Source organism: Leptosomus discolor, unplaced genomic scaffold (assembly GCF_034619465.1).
Source record: "Leptosomus discolor isolate bLepDis1 unplaced genomic scaffold, bLepDis1.hap2 HAP2_SCAFFOLD_241, whole genome shotgun sequence".
Classification (NCBI taxonomy): domain Eukaryota; kingdom Metazoa; phylum Chordata; class Aves; order Leptosomiformes; family Leptosomidae; genus Leptosomus; species Leptosomus discolor.
In genome coordinates this window covers 31,300-41,209 of record NW_028237964.1, presented here as the reverse complement: position 1 = coordinate 41,209, position 9,910 = coordinate 31,300, and the positions used below count along the sequence as shown (strand labels likewise).

Genomic DNA, 9,910 nt, shown 5'->3' with positions numbered 1-9,910 from the left:
ACCTCCGATGAGCGTCTGCGTTTTTCCCCAGGCACTTGTAGTACGGACTTTAAAGTGAACGTGAAGAGTGCGCCGGCTCTCCTTCTCTAGTTTTTGTATGAAATATTTTAACAGAAACACTCCAAATAAGTAAGGTCTGTTCTGGAGCGCATTGTGCCTGTGCGAAGCATACTTCCCTCCGTTAATTTTCTCTTCCTGAGGGCGTGCGTAGCCTTCTGTTTCTGTGCGCTTGCTGAGAAACGATTCTCTGAGAATTGTGTGGTACTGAAAGGGGAAAAGAAACTGCGCGTAAGAGTTTGGGTGTTCTGAAGAAACAGACTTTGTTTTCGCGATGAAAGCTTTGTGCTTTTTCAGTCTGTAAGCTTTTAAAGTGTCTTATAGCGGGACGTGAAAACCTGAGGGAGAGCTGACATGTCTACTAAGAGCGATCAAGGTCAAAGAGGAGATATGGAGGACAGAACAGGACAAATTGGTGTTGCTTCCTCGTGTTTTCCGGGCTTTCCCTGCAAACATTCAAAGAAGTCGAACTTCCCATGAGAGCACGTCTTCAGAGATGACGTACTTGGCCGTAGAATTCATCGGTGACAAGACCTTTCACTTTCTTTTGAAAAAAAAAAAAAAAAAAAAAAAAGAAAATGTCGATTTCCTTCCAAACACCCAAGCAGCACAGCACCTCTTCCGAAAGCTGATGGCATTGCCGGTCTTTGGGTTCTCAGTTGTAACAGTCGAGGTACCATAAAAACATGTTCCTCCGCGTGCTTCAGTACAGCCAGAAGCATTAGCAAGTCTGCCGGTCCTTTTTGGTAGCCTTATGTATTGCAGCCCTGGGGATTTGTTTTTTTGTTCTTTTCCAGAAAGGAAAACCATGTGGGGGATCTCTTATCTCCCTGATTTTTCTGTCATAAATGAAACTTTTTTTAAAAAAAAGAAAAAGTTGGAATTGTGTAATTTACAAACGGACCTGCATTGTTTAAATTTAACTGCCAAATAGCTGCTGTGTGCGATTGATGAGGGGTGTTTAAGCAGTTTGGTATTTGTTCTATATGTTTTAAAAGAGAGGCTGCTGAACGTTACGGGTGTTTTTCCCCGTATTTGGAGGGAGTGCTCCGAAGTACTTTATTTCTGCCTGGCTTTGGATGGTGCGTTTCCCTGGCCACTCGGTGGCATCTCTCCTGGGCAGTGCAGCTGCCCAGACATCCCTGCTAATTGCGTAACGCACAAGAAAACCCCTAGTCGGATGGGAACGGTGTATTTTGGCTTCAGGTGATTTAATGGTGTCTGTTCGCAGCTAGGCGAGTGCGGTTAATACAAACGGAAAATGAAACCCTTTTGTAGTGTAAGCATTTTTATTGCCCGTCCATAAACATCCACGTGCCTTTTTAGTATAAAGTGAACTACTGAGATTTCTTCTTCATTTTTCATTGTACTCTTTAAAGTTTTACATTGTCAGCTTTATTGACCAAGGTAGCAAGACGTGCAGCAGCAGCGGCGGTGGCGCAAGGGCAGTAGCTGTTGCGGTGAGTCCGTAAGCGTAGGCTCTGATGACGGTACGGCCTCGTCCTGCGGCCTCGTGGGGTTATCTCCCCGCAGGGGTGCTGTGAGGCAGGGACAAGACATTTTCCAACGCCAGCAGGAGTGTTTGCTTTTCTGCTAAGAATGTGTTCACAATCGTCTCAATTAGTATTGTGTCCCAAGCCCAAATACAGTCTTGGTGGAGAATGGATTGAGAGCAGCCCGGCAGAGAAGGACTTGGGGTGTTGGTTGACGAGAAGCTCGCTGTGTCCCAGCAATGTGTGCTCGTAGCCCAGACAGTGAACCGTATCCTGGGCTGCATCACCAGCCGCGTGGCCAGCAGGATGAGGGAGGTGATTCTCCCCCTCTACTCCGCTCTGGTGAGACCCCACCTGCAGTGCTGCGCCCAGCTCTGGAGCCCCTTCCAGCGCTGGAAGGCAAAAAGAAAAGCCTCCTAGGAGCCTGCTTCAAAAGTGTCTTGTGTCTTCCTCCAAGAGAGGAAATGCGGGGCCTGGACACTTGCCTCTACTTCAGGGTTAGTGCTGGGTGAGCTACAGGAGCCCCCAGGCCCTCTGGGCGGCTCCCTGGCCCCCCCGTGCTGCGATATGGCCAGGGATCCAAGGCAGGGCGGGGTCTCGGCTTTGATTTCTCACCCTCATCCCTTCGTCTCCTTCACGTGGGCCTGCCCATGTCCAGTGCCGCTGGCTGCTCTGCACGCAGCAGACTGTCTGCCCCCCGGTCTCTCCGGGGCACCGCGAGACCTCCCTTGGCTCCGGGACTTCAGATCAGTCTCCTGGAGGTGAGAGGGACAGCAGAATCGCTGCCTCAGCTCTTTGTCTTCCTTGCAGACCCTGGAAGCCATGGACACGATGCTAGACACGTTGGTGCTCAACTGTTCTGCCTCCAGAGTCAGCGAGGAGCTGCAGAATATCTTTGAGGTCTGGCACGTGCAAAGAGTGGGTTTCACAGGGGCTGCTCCTCACCCTGGAGGGAGGGAAGGGATTGTCCGCTCTTGAGTGGACGGTCCCCACACCAGTGCCATGCAGAGAGAGCACACTGCAGGGAGGGTGCCCACCTCCCTTGGGTAACCAGGGGCTGCCCAGCAAGCTCTTTCGGAGCACAGTGGCTGCAGAGGCTGGCATCTGGCTACCTGCCTGGCCACAGGCTTGGCCCGGGGGTTTTGTCCCAAGCCTGCGAGCCACGCTAGGGCACGAACCCCGCTACAGGCTTTGCTCAAGATCAGAGGAAGCCTTGATGGATGGTGCGAGTCCAGCCCAGGAGTTGAGCAGTGCAGCCTCTGCTGAAGCGGGCGTCCGCTCCCAGGGCACACCAGCGTCTTCTCTCCTCCCAGATGCTGTTGCCTTTCACCACCTCCGAGAGAGAAGCTGTGCGGGAGAGGACTGTGAGGAGGATTCGGGTGCTGAGCAATTTTCTGGCCAACAATTCCACGCTGAAGGTAAGGAGCCAGGCGCCCTCCAGAGCACAGCAGAGCAGCCCGCAGCTCTCCCCGTGTGGGGCTGCTGCCCGGCTAGCTGCTTTGGGAGCCGCGGCTGGCGTGGCCCTGCAAAGCCCTGACTTGCCAGGGACCAGCCCTGGGCACGCTCTTGGGTTCGGGACTTTGGCACCAGCTGCCTGCCCTCCAGCCTTCTGCTGTTCTGCCTCCCTTGCCCAGGCCTGGCTCTACTTTGGAAGAGAGATGTGCCACAGAGTCTGCTACCCAGAAATCCGCATTCAAATCCTGGGACAGCTGCTCGGACGTCTCGCCCTGTTCCAGTTCTCCAAGGAAGAGACAAGCTGTCCCGCTTCCGATGCTCTCTTCTGCCTCAACATATTCATGCAGAAGCAAGAAAGTAAGAGACGTTGTGGTGGGCTTCATCCCTCCACACACAGACATCTCCTGACAGGTCTGCTTCTCTTCCTGACCGCCTTTACCCCTTACCGCTGCTTCCTGTAGCATCCCAGCTGTCCTTTTGCTGCAGAAGCTGAGTGCTCTCCTGAAGTCCAGGATCTGTTCTCTGCTGCTTTCCTTCCTCCCTCCTTTCAGGATCCTGAACCCCACTGTTTTGTGGTCCCCACGGCCAAAGCTACCATTGAGTGCCACGTCCCAAAGCCACACCTTCCCTCTTAGTAAACGGCTGTTCACTCTGTGCACCACCACGGCTGATGCCTCCAGCCCTGCCACAAGCGTAGCAAGAACCATGCCCCACGCTCTCCCGAAAGCTCCTTGACCGCTTCTCTCCTGCCATCTTGCCATCAGATCTCGGGGCGGTTTGGTAAGCTTGCTGGCAAAGCTGCTGTGTCTTATTGCCTCTTCTGTGTTTCCCCCACTATTTAGGCAGGTCAATGCTAAAGGCTAAAGCACCGCAGCTCCATTGGGAAGATAAGACCATCTCCTTGCTGCGTGCAGAGGGCACCAGAGACCTGGTAATAAGCTCCCCACCTTGCTGGGCCTCTTGTCCATGGCATCAGCAGGGGACGGGCGTGAGCAAAGGCATCCAGAGTCAGCGGGGCTGGCATGGCCTCACTGTCCCTGGTGTTCCTGCTGTCCCCGAGCAGGGATGATGCAAGGGCTGCACTTTGGTGTCCCGGCAGCAGCTCCAGCTCTCGTGGCCACCAGCAAGCCCTGGCTCGCTGTAGGGCCAGCACGTTGTGCCCAGGAGCCCAACCTTCCTCCCTCACTCGGGGGTGGGGGTGGGGGTGGGGGTGGGGGGTTGGGCTCGCTTCTCGTCCTCATCCTCCCCTGTGCAGTGATGGCAGCCCTGCAGCCAGCTTTCCTGTGAGCCCTGCCACCAGCACTGCCGGGCATCTCTCGCCAGGGCTGCTCGCACTGCCCATCTAAGCAGCACCACCAGGGCACTCGGGGCAGCGTGCCTTGCCTCCCTCCCTTCCTTTCGTAGGAGTTTGGAAAATACCTCCACCCTTCTGAGAGGACAGACGTCGTCCTTGTGGCCATCGAGGCGCTGGCAGACTCCGGCATCTTTGTGAAGGAAGCGAGAGAAATGCTGGGTGCGGTCATGAGGGACCCTGATTTCTGGCTGGTGGATGTAAGTGGCCTGTGGCTGGGTGCCCTGCCCATGAGCCCTGCCAGGCCTTGTTCCTCTCTCCCTCCCTTCCAAACCCAGGTGTCTCGAAAGGCAGCAGAGAGGGATGGGGAGGGCAGCTGAGGAAATGGCTGCACTCCAGTGGCAGCACCATCCTCTCCTGCGTCCCCTCTAGGTTCCACAGCTCATGAAGTGCATCCACAAAAACCTCAAACACATCAACAGGGAGTCAGCCCGGCAGAGCCTGCAGTCCTTACTTCTCCTGCTGACTGACCGGTACCCCATGCAAGTGGTCGTGAGCCTGTTGAAGCTCTCTCCACCAGAAGACAGGTACGGGCCCCAAAAGCCATGGGAGGGCTTGTTCCCTGCAGGGAGAGGCGCCCAGAGACTTTCTGGCTGCCAGACCCAAGGAATGCTGCAGGACACCCCCGAGGAGCAGGGCTCTCCTTCCCACGCTTTCCAGCCCTGGTGGCTCGGCCAGGCCCGCAGCAGCCAAAGCTGGCCGAGCCAGCCCAGAGCCTCGCCATCGCTCTCCTCCCAGCCCCGCGGGGAACACCACCTCAGCCTTCTCCTGCTGCCCAGGGCATCCCGACCGAGGGGCAAGGTCTGCATCCTGCGGAGCTGACCCCGGCCGTGCTGCTGTGGCTGAGGCAGCCCTGCTGACAGAGCACTCTGGCTAGCAGCACTGACGTGGCCACCTGGGAGATGCTGTTCTCCGTGCCCCGGACTTTGGAGAATATCTTAAAGGAGCTCCTCAGCAAGCTCCAGGGCACGGAATTACGCAGCCTGGTCCCGTCAGCCGCAGAGGACGCCTTCATCCCCCGCTTGGCTGTGAGTTCCCAGAAAAGGCCCTGATTGCCTTCAGCGAGCCCTGCAGGCTCTGCCAGTATCTCACTGCTGTGTTTGTATCAGTCGGAGGACGTTGCTGACCCGTCCCGCCTCGAGAGCCATCAGAGGCATCCAAGCCTGGCGACGGTCTCCCTCTTTCTCAGAAGCCTCATCGCGCTGTCAGGCAGACCTGACATGGTGAGCAGGGCGTTGTCAAGGGGGGAGCCACGTTGTCAGGCGGGGGCTGGGGCAGGGGGTAAGGCGGTCGCGTGGCCTCGGCCAGGAGAGACTCCCGTGCCACCGCCTGCCGGGAAGCCGGACCCGGACCCGGGGCTCGCTGACCAGAGCATTTTTGCCAGGGTGGTCTTTGACCGTTGCACCAAAAGGAAACTGCCTTTCATCCAGGCAAGAAAAATGCAGGTTCTCCTGCCGCCCGTCATGGAGGTGCTCCAGGATGGCGATGCAGATATCGAGAGGGAGGTCCTGGTGGTCTTCCGGAATGTGATGGGTCACCTGGAGAGGAAGGAGGCCAGCCCCATCGCTCTGCAGCTGGCAGAGAGGCTCCCGCCCCTCTTCAACGAGGTAAGGCTGATGTGGGAGCCTGAGCACCGTGGAGGGGTGCGGGGCAAGGACAGCTGCCCTTCAGCCCAGCCCTGCGGGCAGGGCCTTCTGCCCTCCTCGCTCCCCTGGGCTCTCGTGGGATGGCTTCTGGGCTTTGCAGCCCAGCCTGGCTTCCCCAGGCAGGCGGATGCCTCCGGGCAACCTGAGCCCCCTGTGCTGGGGCCCAGCCTGGCCCCTGTGCAAAGCACCTGTAGGCCAAGAGCCCCAAGGGCTCCCCAGCTGTGCCGCCAGGCAGGAGCGGAGATTCCCACAGCTCCTGTGTGCACAGCTCGACCCTGGAGCACCTCCCCTCACATCTGCCATGCTAATGCTCACAGTAAGCAGGGAGTGGCTCTTTCTCAAGTCCCCCTCAAGTCCTTCTCCCTACCAGGAGTCCAGCCAGACAAGAGAGCTCTCCATCAGCCTGTTGAGAGACGTGCTGGAGACTGTGGTGGGGGACGACCGGAGGAGGATGAAGAAGAAAGCGCAAAGGGGCCTGCTGCCATTGTTCTTTCACCTGCATGACGGGGCTGACACCGTGGCCAAGGCAGAGATTCCAAAGCTGGCAGGGCGTGCTGACCCCCCGGGCGAGCGTCAGGGGCAAGAGCTGCTGGCAGGCAGATGCTGGGAATGCGTGTCGCCTCTGGCTCCCACTGCCCAAGACACTGAGGACAGGGCAGAGCTGCCGTCCGTCCCTGCACGGGTCCCACCACGGCCTTCCTCATCCCCCAGTGCCTCTTGCTGCGGAGGTGGAAGGGCAGGCGGGGTCCCCTCCCAGCTACGCTCCCTCCGTTCAGCCCTCCTCCCGCGCAGCCCTTAGGAAGGGTCCCTGCAGACCCAGTGTGAGCAGGGGCAGAGAAACTGGCACGGACATTTCCAACACCTGTGCCCTAGCTGGTCCAGCAGGGCTCAGCAGCAGCCCGTGGCCACTGAGACCTGAACAGGCGCATCCCTGCGGGTTTTTCAGGCTGTCCCTGGAGGTGTTGGAGGCTGAGGCTTTGAGCCTCCGTCCCTGTCCCCCAGGCCTGTGCCCAAGGGAGCCCCAGAGGCTGGTTTGGGCCAAGGCGTGTCCCAGCTTCCCGAAAGGGCAGGATCACCCCAGGAGCAAAGGCAAGAGGGGGGCGATGCCAGGTCTCCTTCCCCAGGCTGTGGTGCCGTGTCTTGACTTCTGCTCCTCTGCAGGTCTCTGGGGAAGCCCTCATCGTCGCTGCAGAGCTCCTCAAGTGGAAACAGCTCAAGCACCTTACCCAAACAGAGCAGACATGGAGAATTGGAGAGTGCTTGGTGAGTGTGAGCCCCGGGGCCTGGAGACTCTGGCCCTTGGGGGCCTCGCAGTGGCACGGAGGGCTCTCGGTACCGCTGGGACCTCTCAAACTCAGCCCCACAGGGCTCCTGGCTGGGAGACAGGAATGGCCTGGGGGGGGGAAGGAGAAAGGGAGGTGCTGGGAGGAGGGGCTGGTCCAGCCAACTGGGGAGGCTCTGTGACACGGCCATACCCTTGTGCTCCCTCTAGCTGGTGCAGAAGAGGAGCAGGGCTGAAGAATACTTGAATCGGAGCCTGCCGTACCTGCAGGACGCTCAGGCTGCCTTGCGAGAGGCAGCAGTGAGGTTCATCGGTGAGCCAGATCCCCCCCGAGTGCCTCTTTTGGCAACCTGGCCCCAGTCCCTGCTGCTGTACTGGCAGCAAGGAGGCAGCCCTGTGCCTGCCAGAGCCCCAGCTGCCCCGTGCAGGGCTTGGCCTCCCTCTCCCACCCCTGCCCGGGCAGCTGGGCTCCGTGGCCGCCTTGCTCTGTCCCACCCGCCTCGGGCACTGGTCTTCCTTGGGCTCTGCCCTGATGAGGGGGAGGAGGGCGTGCAGCCAAGGCGGCAGGGCGGGCTGCTGTGCTGCTGGGAGCACGCTGGGGAGCGGGAGGTCTGACGACGCCCTGTGCCTAGGGCTCGCCGCGCGGCACCTGAGGGACCAAAGCAAGGAGAAGCGGGCTGAGATCTGCAGCGGCGAGTAGGGGCAGTGCCGTGTTGGCCGGGGCTGGTGGGGCAGGGGACAGAGCCAGGGCAGGGGGCTGCCCTGCCCTGCCTCGCTCCAGGGAAGCGGAGGGGCATTTGGGGCATTCCTGGGCAGTGGCTCTCTCCTGGCCAGGGGAAGAGGCGAGTGGGGCTGGCATGGTCTGGAGGGGATGCCTGGGGCTCTCTGCAGACACGAGACTTCATCTCAGCTCCATTTCTTTGTGTCGCAGCGCTCAAACCCTTGGAGGAAGACGTCGAGCCCTCGGTCTGTTCACTGGCGCTCCAGACCGTGCTGATCGTGAGTTCTCCAAGGAAGCAGCCAGCATCAGGATGGACTCGGGTGCTGTGCTGCTGGCCCTGCAAAGCCAGGGAGGGGTGAAGCTGTCCTTGGGAAAGTGGAAAATGAAAGCTGCATCAACCAACCCGGTCCCCTGGTATCTTTCACGCGGGGAGCGTCCTTCACGTGCGGAGCGGGCACCATCATTCCCCGTCTCTGCCGCTGACGGAGGGACAGGCAGCTCGCGCCTCGGCACACCCCTGGCTGCAGTCGTTTGACAAGCTTCCCCCTCAGCCAGGCTTTCCCCCCAAAGTAGCTGTGTTTGTTCACCCCCTGGGGAAGCCTGTTCTTAAGGGGGGGGCGAAGGGGAAAGGGCAGCCCCCGAAGGAGCGCCCACCACATCCTTCCCTTCAAGATGCTGCGTTTCTACAGACTGTTTCATTTCTCAGTTTGCCCTGAAGTTTGACTCTTTCCCTGAGGCAGAAAGAGAAAAACGGGGCTTGTGGGAACCACGGAGAGCTCTTTGCAGAAGTTCGGGACTTAGGCAGTGACCAAAGCACGTTTCCGAAGACCAGCGGTCCTGTTTCCTGGTGAGGCTAGCAACAGGAAGTAGTCTGGCCACAGCTTGGAAACGCGAGAGTTGTGACCGTAGGGGTGTTTCTGGTTCTTTTGCGCCCTGCCGCTCTGTTGGTAGTTTCGAGGGTGACGGCGTTTCCTAGTTGCCGCGACTCCGTGGTGAAAGACGCCTTTTGATTTTCCACGCAGCCTGGAAGCGGAGAAGAGGAAAGGGACAGACAGCACGTTGTTCCCTCCCCCACGTCTGCTATGGCGTCGGGGAGGCGATTCTCCAGGCCTGCAAAGAGAAGCGCCTGGAAGAGGCCTGGCACTTGTTTGGGAAGGGAGCTGCTGTGCTGGTGTCTCTGTGGGGCAGGAGGTCCTCGGGCTGGCCTGGACCCCCGCTGTGGTCCACAGCCCTCGTGGGTGGGCGAGGGGGCGCTCGATGGTGCCCCTGGCCCTCCCCTGCAGTGCGTCCGGAGCCGGCCGCGCCCAGCCCGGGGCAAGCTAGGCCTCCCCTCCCAGAGGCTGCCCCTGTTACTGAGGCGCAGATCCATCTGTGGGTCACCCCTGCTGGTCCCTGCAGCAAGCAGCTGTCGCTGACGCCCTCCCGAAACCTCGCCTGTCTGGCCACCTTGCAAGCGGATCTGAGGGCGGTTAAAGTCCCCCATGAGTACGAGGGCGTGTGACAGAGGCAGAGCAGGGCCAGAGAACAGCAACGAAGCCAGCAAAGGGTCTAGAGAACAAGCCTAATTAATCATCGCGATGGCTGGGGCCGGGCAAAACTCCGGAAGGGAGCAAGAGGCGGCAATGTCGTCGTGGCCTCGGACTGGGAGCAGGCAGCTGTCTCCTCCGAGAGCGAGGGGCTAAGCTCATGTAACTGTGCCGGCGGACCGCCGGGGTTGCTCCTTGGCGTGATTCCGTTTGAGGCAGCTGTGTTCTGGGGGGGGGAAAGGCGAGGGCGATAGTCCTCCGGGCCGAGCCCAAGGCCCCGCCCCGGGCTGCGGGCCCTGCCGCAGGCCGTGAGGGCGCCCTGTCCCCATGGCAACGGGACCGCGCGGCCCCGCCGCCAACGGCCACGCTTTTGCCGCCG

The 9,910-nt window shown here is 59.6% G+C and overlaps 2 protein-coding genes across 2 annotated transcripts; both read left to right on the top strand.

Moving 5' to 3' along the window:
• Positions 1–1,981: 1,981 nt before the first annotated feature.
• On the top strand, positions 1,982–4,541 carry LOC147412301 (maestro heat-like repeat-containing protein family member 7; the record flags this gene model as incomplete). Its single annotated transcript, XM_086481504.1, has 6 exons — positions 1,982–2,047; positions 2,361–2,450; positions 2,864–2,968; positions 3,185–3,362; positions 3,848–3,936; positions 4,410–4,541. Coding segments are annotated over exons 1-6 (627 nt in total), but the record flags the coding sequence as incomplete, so codon positions are not given.
• A 763-nt stretch (positions 4,542–5,304) lies between these two features.
• On the top strand, positions 5,305–7,970 carry LOC147412300 (uncharacterized). Its single transcript, XM_086481505.1, has 6 exons — positions 5,305–5,384; positions 5,466–5,579; positions 5,787–5,963; positions 6,373–7,265; positions 7,495–7,597; positions 7,917–7,970. The coding sequence occupies exons 2-4, from the start codon at positions 5,577–5,579 to the stop codon at positions 6,799–6,801; spliced, it is 609 nt and encodes a 202-aa protein (XP_086337631.1). The 5' UTR covers positions 5,305–5,384; positions 5,466–5,576; the 3' UTR covers positions 6,802–7,265; positions 7,495–7,597; positions 7,917–7,970.
• The last annotated feature ends 1,940 nt before the right edge of the window (positions 7,971–9,910 follow it).

Excerpts from the sequence above, each read along its gene's own strand:
- LOC147412300 (XM_086481505.1), top strand. Across the intron at positions 5,964-6,372 it reads TCCCGCCCCTCTTCAACGAG|GAGTCCAGCCAGACAAGAGA; the intron begins GTAAGGCTGATG and ends TCTCCCTACCAG.